Source organism: Nycticebus coucang, chromosome 1, assembly GCF_027406575.1.
Source record: "Nycticebus coucang isolate mNycCou1 chromosome 1, mNycCou1.pri, whole genome shotgun sequence".
NCBI lineage: Eukaryota > Metazoa > Chordata > Mammalia > Primates > Lorisidae > Nycticebus > Nycticebus coucang.
This window is the reverse complement of record NC_069780.1, coordinates 55,174,851-55,191,827: the sequence shown is the minus strand read 5'-3', so window position 1 is coordinate 55,191,827 and position 16,977 is coordinate 55,174,851. Positions and strand designations below refer to the sequence as shown.

Sequence of the window (16,977 nt, the reverse complement as noted above, 5' to 3'; positions counted from 1 at the left end):
GCTGAGTGCCTAATACATGTTCTGTATGAGGTACTCCATGAATCTATTTAAATATCACAACAATCCCAATAAGACATTAAGATGTGAGCCTCTTTTTACAGATAGGAAAACTGATAAAGGTAGAGTGACTTCGTGTGGGTCTCATAGCTGGTAAACTATTGTTCAGCCTTTGAACATGCATCTCTCTAACGCAGTGGTTCTCAACGTTCCTAATGCCACGGCCCTTTAATACAGTTCCTGTGGGTTGCAACCTACAGGTTGAGAACCGTTAACTTTTAACGTGTACATCGCTTCAACAAGCAGATGTTTTCAGGTACAAAGTTGTATTCTGCAAAGAACTACAGGTGGGTTAAACTAAAATCAACCCACTATTTTTCAGTATATCAGAATTGAGCCAGAAAACAGTCCAGTGAATCTGTGCTCTTTGCAATATTGATCTAAACAGTGAGACAGTTAACAGTGATTCAGGACTAAGTTATACACACCTTTAAATATATAGCAAGACACATAAAATGTACTGCAAAATGTACAGCATTTATTCACATACAGACAAAAAGGCACAATTCTACTAAATAGTTCAACAAAAAAATACAGCTGTCCTCAACTAGTTTTATAAATACTTTCAAAAAGGGGTAGAAATAAATACAGGATTGGGCCATGTAATATAAAATAGTTATCTCTACATATACTTTAATTTCTGATTTTTAACTCTTCATGCACCTTTTTTTTTTTCAATTTTAGCTGAATGGACACCAAGCTAGGCACATAGTGAAAAATCCTCTGTACAAGGTTACAAATGTAATGACAAGTTTGTCCATTTCAAAATAATTAAGATCTGTACACAACACATAAAACCCTTCATTTAGATTTTGTTTATAACCTAACAAATGACATTCCAGGCAACTTTACAAAAGTTTAACTAGTCTACATTTTGACATAATACATTGATCATAATCAAAGATATTTCTTGGTCAGAATGCACAAGGAAAGATAAAGCTTAAAAAAAAAAAAATGGTTCCATATTAATAGGATGCAAGTGGGTAGATTGGGCTGGTTGCTGCTTATGGCCACCTCATACAGAGTTCCCAGCATGACATGAAACTAACCTAACAAAGCTATCATTATACTGTCAGAAAAACCGTGCTCTATACCATTTGCATTTTGAAACAGGAATAAAAAGTGTGGGCTTTTTTATTTTTTGTGTTTTGTTTTTGTATAGGTTTTTTATTTTTGTGTGTGTGTTTTGTTTTTGTTTTGTTTTTTGGTTCAGCATAACTTGGAACATTTGAAAGCTTTTCAACCTAAATGTGGGGAAAAACAGGTAAGGCATTATTTTTGCACAAAACTAGCATTCCTAATAGTGCAAATGAATCTGATACCTCTTAAAATGGTGAGAGGTCATACACTTACTAATTTAGATTTTCTTTCTATGGCTTGACAAATTACACCTCTATAAATTCTACTCTCACCCAGAGCTGTTGCTGTAGTCAAAAGATAACTGTAGAGTCCAACCTTCTCCTATATCCAGCAAAAGGTTTTTTGCTCATATGCAAAAAAAAAAAATATTTTTTAAATTATGCTACAAGTGAATGTACAACTTGGATTCATAAGAACCTTCTATTATCTGCAGCAACAAACTGATCCGGACAGCAGTCTTTCAAAATGAGCCCCATAGCTTAAAAATAGTCAATCTAAAAACCTGGGTCATTCTTTCCCCTCCCCTGAATTGGCTACTAAAATGTACTGGAAAAGTTAAGACTTGGTTTGAAAATGTCATACATACATTGGGGACGCATCAGATCTACAATTTGATCATCTGATGAAACTTGCATAGCAAGATGGAATTCAATAAGCCTTTTTTGTTGACAATCATCTGGAAGACTTGAAAGTTAACTACAGAAATCAAAGCATTATTAAGTATCATAATGTCCCTGCCACATGGAAACAGATGTGTAAATGAATCAAGAATTTGAATACTGATATTAACAAACTAAGAAATAATTTAGGGGAAGATGGGCTTGTTCCAAATGCCCATAATTCTAACTCTCATTGTTATTTAAACTTTCCTTTTCTTAAGATTGATTCACAACCACATTAAATTCCAAAGAAAATTAACAGGACCTTAACACTATCCACTGTCTTAGTACATATGCACCACACTGAGTGCAAAAACAGAACATTATACTCAAATTTAATGCTAAATTTTTTATTGCTGATAACTTACTAGTTATTGCCATTTGCAATTAGAAAGTCCAAGTTACATATTAAAGAGTTTAGAACTCTTGACTCCAGAAACCTATTCAAGGGTACACTTCAATCCTTTTCCTGTATAGCCTTGGTCAATAGTAAGAACTTATCACAACTTATTGCCTTTGTATTTTTTTTAAATATAACCTTTTTTGCTTTTTTTTTTTTTCCTTTTTTCTCTTTTTATTTTTTTTTTTCTTAAGGAATCCGTTAATGTTGGAAGCCCAGATTCCCCAACATATGCACTAGTGTTTGGCTCTGGGAAGTACAAGTCACCAGAGTCTGGAAGTTCATTCCTTGAACTTGAATAGCCATTGTACTTTTTGGAAGCCAGATGGCCAGGTATTGGCGATGGCCAGGTATTGGCAATGGCCAGGGAAATCTCAAGCTGGCCCAAGGACCAGTGGTTAGGGAAGAGAGAGGTCAAGAGGACTGGTAAAATTTGTACCTCAACTGCCCTTTCTGAGAACTAAAGGCTTCGCTTTTCCCCAGTCCTATATTCCACAACCCACTCATGGGCTGCAAGCAGCAGGACCTTACTACATTTACCCTCCATCTCCACACTGCAGCAGCTCTACCCTGTCCCTTCAGCTCTTCCAGTAGTGACCTTTTTAAAAATTCTCTCTTCCCCTACTGCTGTTTACACATGAATTCCCTAGTGTTACTGAAGTTTTCAGAGCTGCTGCCTGTCTATTATAATGCAATAAAACAGCCCTGTGGGCCAAAATAGAAGTATATGATTTCAAGATCTACCTACCATAGACCTAGAAAACAAGCTTTATGGGCTATAAATTGTATATGAGGGTTTCTCGAGAACCATATCTGATTCCATATATTCAGGTAATCATGAGTTTGTGCTTTGGGAAGAATACAGAAGGCAATACAAATTCATGAGGCTTATTTAAGCCTTGCCCCCTTTAAAACTTATGTAATTCATTCTTATTTTAGTGTTTAGTTCAGGTTCTAGTCTTAGCAGTGTCTTACGGTTACAATCTACTCTTGTTTCCTCAACAAGCTGCAAATAACACAAACTTCTCACAACAATGATTTAGAAATGACTCTGGAAATCTGAGTTCCAAGTAAATGTGTCTGTGTAGCTCAGGAGTAAAGGGTTTCTGCTCATCCCCCCACATCAGGGCTCTCCTGTAGCACACCAGTGACGAGCCGCAGGGCTGCCCTTGCCGCCTGTGTCATCAGGAGGCCAAGATGCTTCTCCTGATGATGTCTGTCCTCCTGCTGATGGTGCTGCTGGTGTGTACACACTTTTTTTCTGATGCCTCACTCTCTGAGTCACTCATTTCTACATCAGGGACATACCCGTCATTCTCATTGTCGGATTTTAATTTGCTTTTTGCCCTTTCCTTGGCTGGAACTCGGCCTAGGCCCAAGTATGCGTAGTCTGAGTGCTGGTGACAGGCCCCTTCGTGGACCTCTCCCTGCTGCTGCCGTTCCCCCTTCTTTGGAATCCGGAATCCTCCCCAGTTTTTCACTGGGCTGGCAGGTGTTGTAGGCACTTTGACTGCAGTCTGATTATAGTTTACTTTGATTAGAGAGCCATTACACTTGGGCACCACCTCCTTTCTTGTGCCAGGTGCTGACTGCCCCACTCCAGGGGAGATGGCAGCTTTTGTGTTGTCCAGATGCCTCTGGGACACGTCTGTGGACCTGAGAGGCTTGTGACTCTGTTTCAAAGGTTTGTCCTTTAAGTCTCCTTTAATGAGATCACAATGAAAACGATTGTCTCTTCTTTTCCCATGGTCTGACATCACCACACCATTTTTCTGTTGTGCTGATATGAGACGTGCTTCTGCAAAGGTCTTTTCCAAACTCAGAAAGCTCTCGGGAACCACCATCCCCTCCCTTCTACCACATAGGTCTGGCTGCTTTAGCAGGGTTTTGCCGTCACTTCCACAGCTATTCTGCAATGGATCTCGCTTATGGGGCTTTTTCAGTGAATGAACCAAAGAAGTACCCATTTGTTTCCTGAAGAATGCAGAATGCCACTTCAAGTCCTCTATCTTGGGAGCATCAGGGCCCACAGAAGGACTGTTAAACAAAAGCATGTTTTCCAGTGAGGAGGAAGAACAGGAAGAAGAAGGCACACCTATGAACAAAAAAACCATAAACAGAGAAAAATTAGAGCAGAAGCAAATTAAAAAGAATAAAATTCCAGACCCTTAGTGTGGCCCAATTTATATAAACTTTCCACCCAACAGTACTACATTCAACCACCAAATATGTGAAAATTGGGCTTACAGTAAAGATACAACCTGCCACGAGAATCTACATTCATTCTGCATACTCAATATGCTACAATTTCTAAAACACCCTCACATAATTTTTCACAAAACAATTTCAAGAAATATATTTCCCTTCAAACAAGATAAATGATGTGATTTCCAAAGGGGGAATGCATATAGAATCTATCAGGGTCAATGCCACTTCTTCTCCCTCTACCTGGATATATATCAGCACCTGCACCACGCGCCATCACCGTCCAGTCACCCTCCACCCATGAGACACAGTGCCAAGGGCAGAGACTGGGGCTTCTAAGTTTCCTTTTCCAAAGTGTCTATAGCCTCCCGAACCATTATGAGGACAAATAAACGCAAATATGGGAAACAAATAAAGGAAAGTATTTAGAATAGTTCTTGACACAGTGTTCAAAAAAAAAAAGTTCACTATTATGTGCAAAATCTATTTGTGAGATTCAACTGAATTGCCATACAATTTGAGGAAAAGTTAAGTGTTTTTCAAACTTTTTTGACTCAAATTTTGGTTAAGACTAAATTTTATAGCATACCTCATAAAAGTTCACATTTCATGAAATAATATTAATCCTCATCACCTGATAGGCACACTGATATTTTCTATCACATACTGTCTTTAAAGCTAATCATGACCCACTGAATTCCTCTCACATCCCACTACTGAACTATAACCCCCAGTGTGAACAACTCTGAATTCATCAGAAAGACTATAGTTCTGCAAGAGCCTCAAAAGCATCTAAAAATAGCAGTTCTCTGGTTTTCCAGCACCCAGAAGGTATGAACCACCAGGAAAACAAGGTTCAGTCCCCACAGCATGAGAGAGGAGTCCATCCAAGAACTTAATGCTTGTCAGACATGGACACTGCAAACGAATGAAATGTAACTAGCTAGAGACTTTGAACACATAACCACAAGGCAGTGTTTTTTACAAGCTGGTGGTTCAGATGTGTGTGATTTCTCAAGAATCACTAGAATCAACCCTTATAACACACTTAATGTATTTCTTTTACTGGATCACCTACCAAGGGAAGGTGAACAGAAAGGTCAAGAAGGACTGACATGTTCTGAACTGATTTCTATCTACTTGACTTGGAATTTGTGTCTCTGGAAAGCCCCCAACTCGTGACTTCTCACGTGCTTACATTTCCACTGTGGACACTCCCGTTCAACAGAATGACCCTCCCCACTCTCAGAATCATGCAGAATTGAAACCATGGCCATCTGCTTTGTTTCACTCGGAACCATCTATCTTACAAGGCAGGAGACTAACTTGAGGCATGACAACTGGAAAGTCCAGAACTAGAAAAAAAAAAAAGCATCCTAAAGGATTTCAACTACATTCCCTGTAGCATCCCATGGGAAGATTAATGTTGTTTTCAACTAATCATATCTGTGAGGTTTTTCGAATGAAGGGAGGATTTGTTTTCTTTTTCTGGAATAGTAGTAACACTTCTGAATGCACATCTACTTTACAGCTATGTTAACACAAAACACCTCCGGAGCTTAAGAATCTCATTCACTCACCCAGGTAAAAACACAGCCAAGATATGCAAACCTGCCTATAATATCCATGAAAAAGGACTCCAGTGAAATAGTGAAAATGCTCTTCACAGCTTATTTTTGCAGGTAACCACTCATTATGGAAAGATTTAACAAGAGCTGCAGAAAGCCCACCAATGGCACAACTCCACAGGTACAACGTGCATTAGGATTCCAGGCAACATTAGCTCGGCATCTGCTGGCCAGAGGCTGGGCGATCTGTACCAGGCAGCCACAAAGCCATATGATAAAATAGATCCTGATTATTTGTATTACAGTAGGAATGAAGAGATGGCAGTTCACTTCAAAGAATCTGAATCAAACTACTTCTACATATAATACACTAACTAAAAAAAATTATTTTGAAAGCCTCATAAATGAACTCCAAGCTCCAACTATTGATATATACTTGATATATCTGGGAAATATATTTTTTTATTTTTTTTTTAGAGACAAGAGTCTCACTTTGTTGCCCTCGGTAGAGTGCTGTGACATCACAGCTCACAGCAACCTATAGCTCTTGGGCTTAGGTAATTCTTTTGCCTCAGCCATCCGAGTAGCTGGGACTACAGGTGCCCACCACAACACCCAGCTATTTTTTTGTTGTCGTTGCAGTTTGGCTGGGGCTGGGTTCAAACCCACCACTCTCAGTATATGGGGCCAGCGCCCTACACTGAGCCACAGACGCAGCCCTCACATCTGGGATATACTTAATCTTATATTTCATGTTGGTAAGAAAATATCTAGAATAATGTCAGTAAGCTAATGCCATTCAAACTATGTAACACATCATTCAAATCTCTCTAAGCCTTTTTTCTATTTGTTCATCTGACCAAGTTCCCGTAGTCACATGTATCTGATTAGTTATAGATAATTTGATTCTAACAAATTAGGTAGGTAATCTAACAATTTCTTTGTTGTTTCTGTGTGTGGTAATAATCTAGATATGGCAAAACACAATCACAGAAAAATAAGAGTGAATTGACTACTGCTCTGTACAACACAAGCTCCAAAAATGCTGCTGCTGTAACTTCAAAGGGTACTCGAAGGCAAGAGAGAGACACTCACTGCTTTCCAGTGGAGTCCAGTCCAAGACCTACCTGGTTCCACAAGTTCTGTGTTTCTGCCTGATCCACACTCAACAGATCTTTCTCTCTGAAATTCTTATACTATGCACTCTCTGGGGCTTATGCGTTAAAGCTAAAAGAACTTTGGCGGTCATAACCATAAACCTCTTTTTACAGATCAAAGGAACCCCAGAGAGGTTAAACAACTTGCCCAACTTTGCCCTTGATCTCCAAGTAACTTATGTGTTCTCCAGAGTGGACAAAGTATATATTTTAGTTTTGTTTCTTTGCCTAGGCCAGAGTAAGGTAAAATAGAAGGCACTAAATAAATACATGGTGGTCAATCTCAGAAACAATAAAAATTCTATCAATATAAACAAACAAAAGCCCACTGTGAACATTATCTAAAAATGGATAAATTATCTTAAGATATATTTACCAGGTGGTGGGGGGAGGGGGAGATGTATTTACCATTATGTTATAGGTAGATCCAAAAGCTAAATAATCTATAAATCTATATAGGTATCCCCATAATACATTTATCAAATATATATGCCACTGAGTCTCAAAAGATAGCTTTAAATATCATCCCCATTTTTCATAAGAAGAAACTGGGGAGACTCAGAATTAAGACTTGCTTCTATTTGGTCAGTAAATAGAGGATATAGGATTCAACTCATATTTGAGGCCAAATTCATACTTTTCCCTATACCATGACATTTCAAATAACTAAACATTCTCCTTAAATATGAAAGGCTATACGTCTTAAATTCTGTCATGGGATAGATAAAAGGAAATTAAATGATCCTTTTTTCCTTAACAGTGTTAAGGATTACAACCACCCTGCCCTGCATTTTGATCTACCAGGGCTCAAGGCATACCTGAAACTCTTTCTTGCTCCAAGAGTTTAGTGTAAAGATTGAATATCTGTTCCTGGACTTTGCACACAGATCGCTTAATCTTTTCCCTGCGGGTCACCATGTAAGTGAGGTTCCGAACCTAAAATGTAGAGAATAAAGATTCTAAGTAAGTAATACATTGATAGTACTTTTTATTTTCTTTACCTGAGTGAAATTAGTCCTACTAGGTCCTATTAGGGCCTTCACAGACGTGTGATATCAAAATGTACTTTAAACAATTATCCAATCATCTCCTTTATTCAGGTAACAAGGATTCCACAAATATCCCTCAGTGTAGGCAGCAACACAGGAAAAGGTTAGATTGTGGAAGGAACACGTATGCAATCTGTGCAAAAGCCCTGCCTCCTGCACCAAGCCTAGTCCATCCTGGCAGAGAGAAGGCCATTGGTGTCCACGTCAAGTCTTACTACTTGTCAGAAGACTTTGCTTATCATCCATCAGTATCCTCTTCCCATTAATTCTATTGCACGTGGTTTTAGATCAATTCAGAAGCCATCTCTGCTACACTTTATCAAGCATCCACGGGGCCAAAGGCCATCAGAGAGGCCTACAAAGGGCCCACTAGAAGACTAGACGGTCACCAAGAATCCAAGTAAACTTATGTTGTCTGAACACTGAACTCCGAAATGCCTGGAGAAGCAGGTAGTTCATGTGTTCCTATGAAGTGTCTGAGTACCTAGGAAACTTCCTTCCCACTTTGCCAGTGATTCATAAGCCAGCATCCCCAGACCAGCTTTCTGCCACATCATTACTTGGAAAACTGGTGTTGCCCTCTTCCTGATTCATTTGTGACAGAAAAGACCCAAGTGCTAAGAGCTCCACTTCTCATCTGATATGCAACTGCTTCGGATCAGTTACACATTCCCTGACCTATACTCAGTAATCAACGCTTAGATGCATTCCCCATTTTTAAAGCTGCCTGTCACCTCTCAAAACAGAAACAAAATTTAAGGAATTAGTCACTATACCCCCTTAATCCCGCAATCTTCAAAAACCTGACTAAATTACATGGGCCGGAAAACATCATGTCAAGCACAATACACCAGATATACAATTAAACCTTTCTTGAGGAAGATGTGTACAAAACCACCTAAATCAGATTCAGTGGTCAGAATGAAGTGACCACATCATCCCCTTTGGCTCCTATGGTCAATGTCATGCCTACCCAATCCTAAAACTCATGTCTTCCGAGAGCAATCCCTTCCCCTGCCACCTTACTTTTACTATTTCCATAAACTCAACCAAGTGATATCACCTTACTTTAAATGGAAAAGAGTTCAAAGGTCATCAATCTTTTGGGGGTAGGATAAGGCTAAGGACAAGCCTAAACAAACCTCTTGAGGACACAAGGTTTTTGGACTCTGGCTGAAGTACAGACACCTCCCCTGAGGTCTCTAAGTCCTTCTTAAACCCCCAGATGTGTTCAAGGCTCTCATTTTTAAGAGGACAGGGGCTTTAGTAAGAGCAACAGAACATGGGTTGACTGGCTTTTACATTTGCATCATGGTCTAAGCTCGTGGCTTGAAGCAGGAAAATGATCCTAACTGATGGAGGATCTTCTTGTCCCTTAAGACTACTTGTTTCAAAAGAAATGTATTTTAAAATTGAAGAAATGCATTTTCTCTGTCTCATAGTAAATAACATGTTATTGTCATTCACCCTGGATAAGGTAGTCCCTTCTCTGCCAGCTGTACATCCCTAAGCCAGGAAGTAGGTGTCCTTTAGAGAAATCCTAACCCATATGGGATCAGAGGCAGCTAACAGACCACTCTGTTTGATACCTATCATTCCATCAGGGGAGATTAAGAGTGGCAACTCAGGATCAAGGGTCCAGACCTACATCTTTGTCACAGATTCAAACCTTTGGGAAAACAAAGAACAGTTTTCAGTTTAAGACAAGGAATCTGACGTCTGGAAGTAAGAAATGGAAACAAATTCTCTGACATCCTAGAAGTAGACGGGTTGCTGTCATATCTAATTCAGATATATGGCAGATACTTACATCTCTCTTATTTGAAGTTATCCATGAATATGGAAAAAAAAAGTTAAACCAGGAACCATAAACTTTATATTTTATTCAAGCTTAATTTGGGTAGCTTTGGCCACTTCCCCCAGGAAAGGCCTCTCCATGGCTGCTAAATGATAAAATCCCACTTCTATTATCCACAAATTCTAATGAGAAATACCTAAAAATATATCCAAAAGCAAAGGCCATAACTTTTAACTAGAATAAGTCAGCCCCTGACCTAACCACTTTGGGGTAATGAGCACCCTAAATCTGACCTCCCTATGTACAAGTCCTTGTAGGACTTTAATCAGCAACCTATCTGTAGAGCTTAACTGATGTTCCACTATCCCTAAAAACACATCCTGCTTGCCCTGTACACTGCTGACTTCCTCCTCTGCTTCATCTTCTCCCAACTGTGTGTGTGTGTGGGGGGGGGGGGTTGCCCAGTAACAGGTCCCAATGCATTCTCATACCACCTTACACCTAACAGTCACTTTCCCCTAAAGCAGTGGTTCTCCAACAGCAGAATGCTGGCTCCAAATTTGCCTTTTTACCAAGTTTCCAGGTAATGTTGAAGCTGATCAGGAACCACACTGAGAACTAATGCCCTAAGGAATCCAAGAATGGTTTTAATAGGTTTTCTTGAATTCTAAAGTTTGCAACATCAAAGCTAAACATGTCTTTTGTCAGAGAACAACTGTAGCCTCTATCAGATTTTTTTAAAGATGACCACCCCATTGAGTGATTAATAGGGCTGTCCCCCAGGACTTGCCTACTTTCCAAACCACCCAGCCAGAGTGCAGGGTAGCATGTCTTTATCTGAACAAGTACTCATTTGCTGAGTTTGCATTTACTGCATCTTTTAGAAGACAATGCTTAGGGGGAAAGGAATCCCAGAGAGTGAAGTGCCATCCTTGGCAATCTGATGTGACCTCCCACATCAGCAAATGTGTCTTCTTAAAAGTTGTGGAATCCCAAGCCTTCCTGAAATCCATTCCCATCACCTTTCAGATCCAGAACTGGTACCCAAATGTGCAATGCCCCAAGGTGTATGACGGCAGGAAAAAGCAATTACCATAATCATTCGGAGTTGCCTACATTTCTAAGGAGAAGGACCATATGCCTCAATTATACTCACAGGTATTGAATGATTTTTTAGTATCTAGTATGAACTGATATTGTGTGAGTTAAACAGAACACTAACTTACTTGAGAAAACAAAATAGAATTACTAATCTTCTTATCGTCACCCCTGCTCTGGTGAGCTAATAGCTCACATGATACATATACTATTTTTAATTATAAAGAACTTTGTGACTCTCTGGGGCATGGCAAAGCTTTCAATTTTTTAAAGCCTCCACCTCAAAGTATCCTAGAAAATTTTGGAAAACACATTTTTTGTTATAATAAACTTGTCTTAAACTAAGACTAAATTCCCTAACATCTGTTATGCTTTTTTTAAAGTAAATATAAGTAATGCCACACACACACACAAATCCTTATTTATTCCCTGTTTCTCATACATCATTGGTATCGTTCTACGTCAACAGTGACAGTAATGACTCCAAAAAAATGTTTAGAATTTAATTATAAGTGCATGTTAACCTGAGTAACTTAAGTACAGAAAAGAGTTAGTACACCACAAGCATTTTCTACACTTTTATTTTGTGGTGATTGTGAGACAAACACAGTCCAAACATCAGGCTTCTCATCCTCCCCTCCCAAGAACTATCTGACTCCACAGCTCATGCACCCCAATTACAGTGTTATCGGGTTGGGATAATGGATTCTCACCAGGATTCCAGTTTATCCTTTTGAATCTCTTTCTCATCCCTTAACAAAAATGCCACACATCATGTGGTTGAAAGGTAAAGTCTTCGTCACGCCACTAGGGGGCGTATGGGAGCAGAAATGCCTCCCAAACCTGCTCCTGGCTCCTGCCTCCTCCCTCCCACCACCCCTCCCCAGAATCAGCTGCGTTCCCAGGAATCCTGACCAGACTGGCAAAGGGACTCAGGTACTGACAGGGTCTCCAAGAGGACTTCAAAACACTTTCGCTCCTGCACCATCTCTAACAGGACTGTGCAGGTCTCTCTGTGATCCAATTCAGTACTTCCAGGGTCTATCCCTATTCTTTGCCTACACTCCGATTTCAAATCACTGATGAGTCAGATTCTCTCCAAAGCAGGTGAGTCACTCCCCATTAATAAGCAATGTGCTTGAGGAAGATGTGTTTACTGTTTCAGGCCACTTTCAGTGCAGACTGCTTAGGACCAAAAAGCCCAAGTCCCTTACCTTTCACACTAATGAGTTTTATGGTGGCCAGCAGACAGGGGAGCTGACACAGAGGATGCTCCAAGCTGCATCAATTAGCAAGACTCAGCCAGAAACTACCTACAGGGAGCAGGGGACCCTGGGGGAAAGACAGCCCACCCTTAATTATTCCTGTAGCAGGAAGGGAGGTCCAGACTGGGACCCCCAAGGTAATGGAGTATGGGGGAGGCACCGAGCAGCAGACAGCAGAGACTGCAGGCAATAACAGCCACCAGTTCAGCAATCCAGGAGTGTGGCAGACAGCTCAGCTGTAGTGTGCTGAGCATGACCAGGGGCTCCACAGACAGATCTGAGGTCCCTGTGCACTGGGAATCTCACCCACACCCATACAGACATACCACAGAAACACAGATGGACAGACACACACACACACAATATACATACACAGTCTGTGATTACTTAGCACCTCACTGCCAGGAGGATCTTCTGTAACATACGCATGTATATGTATTTCATGCACACACCAGCACCCATAGCCTGCTCTCTCCATGACAGTACTGGGAATGACCTTGTGAATCAGCCAAACTCATAGGTGAGCCACCAGCATGAGGGTTTCCCCAGCCTGAATAAGAGATTCCTACTTCTGCACCTCCCCCCACCAAATGAAATCCATTCTGGTTCTCTGTATCAATTGTGAATAATTTTGAGTCAACCCCTTGGTATTTTTCCCTGGGTTCAGTTCTCTCTAGCCCTAGAATGAAGGGAGGGGGGGACGGGGGACAGGACACACCCCATTTGATCTTGCAGAACAGTAAAGATTAATGGGAAAGTGTTTTTTTAAAAATCACAAAGAAGCTCCCCACTCAGTGGCAGTCTTGCACATATGTACAATGAGTTTACCAGCCCATAAATATATTTAACCAACACAACCTCATGCTGCGGTGTGTACAAGGGTCTGAGAGTAAATGACTGGCTATCATTTCTTGCTCTGGGCAAGCGTTCGCCTCTTTGCATCTTCTTCTCTAAGTCACTATAAGGTGTCAGTGTCAATCATTACCCTCTCCAGGTCCTGCCGCAGGTGCGTGAACAGCTGCAGCCTCCTAAACAAGACATCCTGCTCCCGCTTGGCTAGATTGTCCTCTTCATCTTTCTTTGGGGTGATCAAGGGCTTGTTGAAGTTGACCTTCCTCTTCAACTTCCAGTACTGGTACAGGAAATCCACTACTTCCTCAGGCAGCCGCAGGGCCCTGGCAACATCCAGCAGGTTGACGAAGGTGTAGAACTCATCCTCCAGCTGTTGCAGCTTCTGTTTACGGACACTCACCCGGTGGGCCTCCTCCCGATTCTGCTCAAGGCTGGCAAAGGGCTCCAATGGATTCCGGGGGGAACATTCAGGAGCCCCGTTTTCCTGTGTGGCCCCCTCGCCAAGGCTCTCCTCTGGTTTCCGGTGTGAGCTGTGCTTCGGGCAGTAGGACTTGAACTTGACTTCATCGTTCTCCGCCAAGATGGTCTTCATCTCCAGACCCCGGTCAAAAGCACAGGTCACGTGGAAGGCTGTGCGGCAGTTCTTCACAGAGCACTGGCCACAACATGCAGAGAACAAGAGGAAAGACCATTATGGAGCCACAACACTGGAAGCCCCTCAGCGCTCAGCATCCCCACACACCCACACACCCACACACAAAGACCAGCTACACGTCAAGTATGTGCTGTGACAGCAAAGTGTCACATGGATGAACCCTGGCAGAAGTCACGTTTTCAATGAGTTAACGTTTGAGGGCTAAAGGGCACTCTTTAGCTGAAAGTTTGATAACCAAACCATGACTTTCTTAGAAAAATAACTGCATCAAGTCCCCTGTCAAAACAGCATGATTATAGAAATGACACACACAGAGGAAGACAGCTTGGCACTTAGATCATACACAAAAGAACCTATACGCAATATGCAGAGTTTACATTGAGACATTAACTTGGTTTTTCCTCTAGATTTGAGCTTTTAGTATATAGAGCTTAAATAAGAATCTCTTCAGAATGATTACTAGTTATGGCTTTAAAAGAACATAAATAAATCCTCATTCTGACCCCAGCCAGGAAGAGCTCTAATCCAAGTGGGAAAATAAACTGTGCACTTCCTCAAAGCAGCAGCAAGGGGCCACGACTGAGGAACGTGAATAGAACGCCCAAGGAATAGAAGACAAGAAGTCCAGCACAGGAAGACTGGGGAGCAGTGTCTTCCATTCTTCCAGTGAAGAAGCATCGCTAGATGCATGGAGGGCCGTGGCCCTGAGATCAGGGTGTACCATGGAGAACGAAGATCCTAAACATATTCTGGCAACCACAGGGTGGTGACAGAACACCAAGGGACCCGCTCCCGGGGGTACCACCAGGAGTCATCAAGTTGCGCAGAACACCTCCCCTCTCGTTTGATCTGGCCTCACAGGAGCTAAGTGATTAACTTCTCCCATCTGATCTTGCTGAGCAAATCCCTGGAAGGAGGTTCCTCCTGGTGACTGAAGCCAGTCCCTTAAAAGCCAACACTGCATTGTGTGAGGCCAAGTGATCCCTGGGGCATGCCAGGCCTGCAGAGAGGAGCAGAATCCGGTGGCCCTAGGCCAACGGAAAAGCTTAATTAAACTTATTCAACTAACCCCGAAGCACAGAACCATCAATGGCAGAGGCTAGAGATTGGGGCTTTTCCCATAACCATTTCAATATTTAAGAGGTGACTTGCTGGCAGCCGTGCTTTCTTCCATTACTATAAAGTCTCTTTTACTAAGAATAGAAAATCCAGCTCTCTTCAACACTCCCCCATTACAGACACCTAGACCACATGAACTGACATAAATCTATAATTTTATCTATAAATAACCTCAATTCCAAGAAATGTGTGAAATCAGCTTTGGTGGCAGGAAACACACACACACCTGGCCACTGTCATGAAAAAAGACAAAGTGTCCTCCCTCGTAGCACATAGCCAAGTGGGAAGTAAAAGTGGGAACAGATGACTGAGACACTATCTGTGTTTGGCTTAAACTACACTTAACCCAAGCGCTCCAACCTTGAAGAGAAATGAGCTGCAGCAGAATATTTATACAGGACTTTGTAAAGACGCCAAATGGCCTTCCTCTGGGTTTTCCCATTCAGGTTGACTCAGCAAACAGATGTTACAGAAATGTAAACCAGAGCCGTCCCAGCTGCAGACTTTTCAGAGAGAAATTCTTTAATAAAATCAATCCATTCTGTGAAGATATGAAAAATCATCAGCCTTCACTGGCCTCTTCTTCAAATTAATGTTCTGAGAAAAAGAGGTCATTGGCAACACCAAAGTCATTAGATGGCCTTTCTTCAGAAGGAGAACAAAGATCCTATCTGCCCGCCTCTCTTAAACATCAATTTCGGACCAGGACCGGCATGCTTGGGAAAAGGTACACATTCTTTGCTCAGAAGAGCATCAGGTAGTGTGGTCTGCCACAGCCCACTTCCTGTCAGTGCACATGTGCGCGCACACACCCGCTCTCATGGCTTGCTCTATTTCCCCTCCATTCTCCTTCCTCAATCCAACTCTCAGGTCATGTTTTAGTTTTAAACATATTCTATTCATATACAAAAAAATCTTCACTATTTTCAAGGTCCCCAGCCAAATCCTACCAGCTGTCTCATGTCCCACTCTCTGAATATGTCTGTTGTTATATTTTGTATTCTCAAACACCAGTGAAAGAAAAGTAGAAGCACTTGGTTTATAAAAGAATGAAAATTTTTAAAACCACCAGTGAGTGGGCAACCTTACAAAAGAAGTATTGATCAGCCAAAATATAAATTGATTGTGCCAAATGAGGTCATCTTTTTAAAACCTGTGGCTAACAGTTTGGCCATGCTCATGGTGGAGTTTGTGTCTGTGCAAGCCTCTGTGTTTTCCGCGCTGGAAGAGAAGCCACTCCACAACAGTGTCCCTGCTCTCAGAATTCATCAAGGAAACCAGGACGAGCCTGTGGCCTCTGCTGGTACATCCCAGAGGAAGATTCAGACTCGACCTTCAGCAGCCACACACAGACAGCCCCTCAAGTCATCACTGTCTAGATCAGTGGTTCTCAACCTTCCTAATGCCGCAATGTATCTTCAGTGTTACAAAGGGGTAGTAAGTAATCCACAGTGGTTGAGAACCACTGGTCTAGATGGCAGTAATTTGAGGCCCAGAAATTAACTACTCAGGCAGAGTTTTAGATGACATGAATAAAACAAGACAGCATGCATGCCATCTACTCTCTCTCTCTCTCACACACACACACACACACACGCGCACGCACACGTGCAGTGCCAAAAAGGTAGCCAGATTTTGTTCAGACCAGATAACTTAGGAAAGAGTATTCAGTGTAGCACACCTCCACCCAGTCAGTGCTCGCTCCAAGGAACGTCTCGTTTCTCATGCCCAGCTGATCACAAGTGTGTGCACACCTTAGATACCAGCAGTGTCTGAAGGCAGCCACAGAGATTGGTCCGAGTCTACAGCTATGAGCTGTGACTTCAAGTGGGAGGGCAGCCACTGCTGAAGGGCCATGCCAAGAGTGTCTGTCTAGGACCTGGTTCTTACAGGAAGTGGAAAGAAGCTGTGATGCCAGGCTTACGGCAGGAAGGGAGGAACTAGAAACAAACGGG

At 41.7% G+C, this 16,977-nt stretch overlaps 1 protein-coding gene across 11 annotated transcripts in view; it reads right to left on the bottom strand.

Annotated features, from left to right (window-relative positions):
• Positions 1-513: 513 nt before the first annotated feature.
• JADE1 (jade family PHD finger 1) overlaps positions 514-16,977 on the bottom strand; it is a 65,470-nt gene continuing 49,006 nt past the window's right edge. For 10 of the 11 annotated variants that reach the window (XM_053579743.1, XM_053579341.1, XM_053579414.1 and 7 more), the window contains 3 exons: positions 13,382-13,903; positions 8,005-8,122; positions 514-4,351 (listed from right to left, as the gene is read on the bottom strand). In XM_053579743.1, the coding sequence (XP_053435718.1) occupies positions 3,441-4,351; positions 8,005-8,122; positions 13,382-13,903 (1,551 nt within the window). In that variant the 3' untranslated portion in view covers positions 514-3,440. Of the gene's footprint in view, positions 4,352-8,004; positions 8,123-11,535; positions 13,904-16,977 lie in introns of those variants that run through there. The other variant, XM_053580006.1, reaches the window with a different exon arrangement.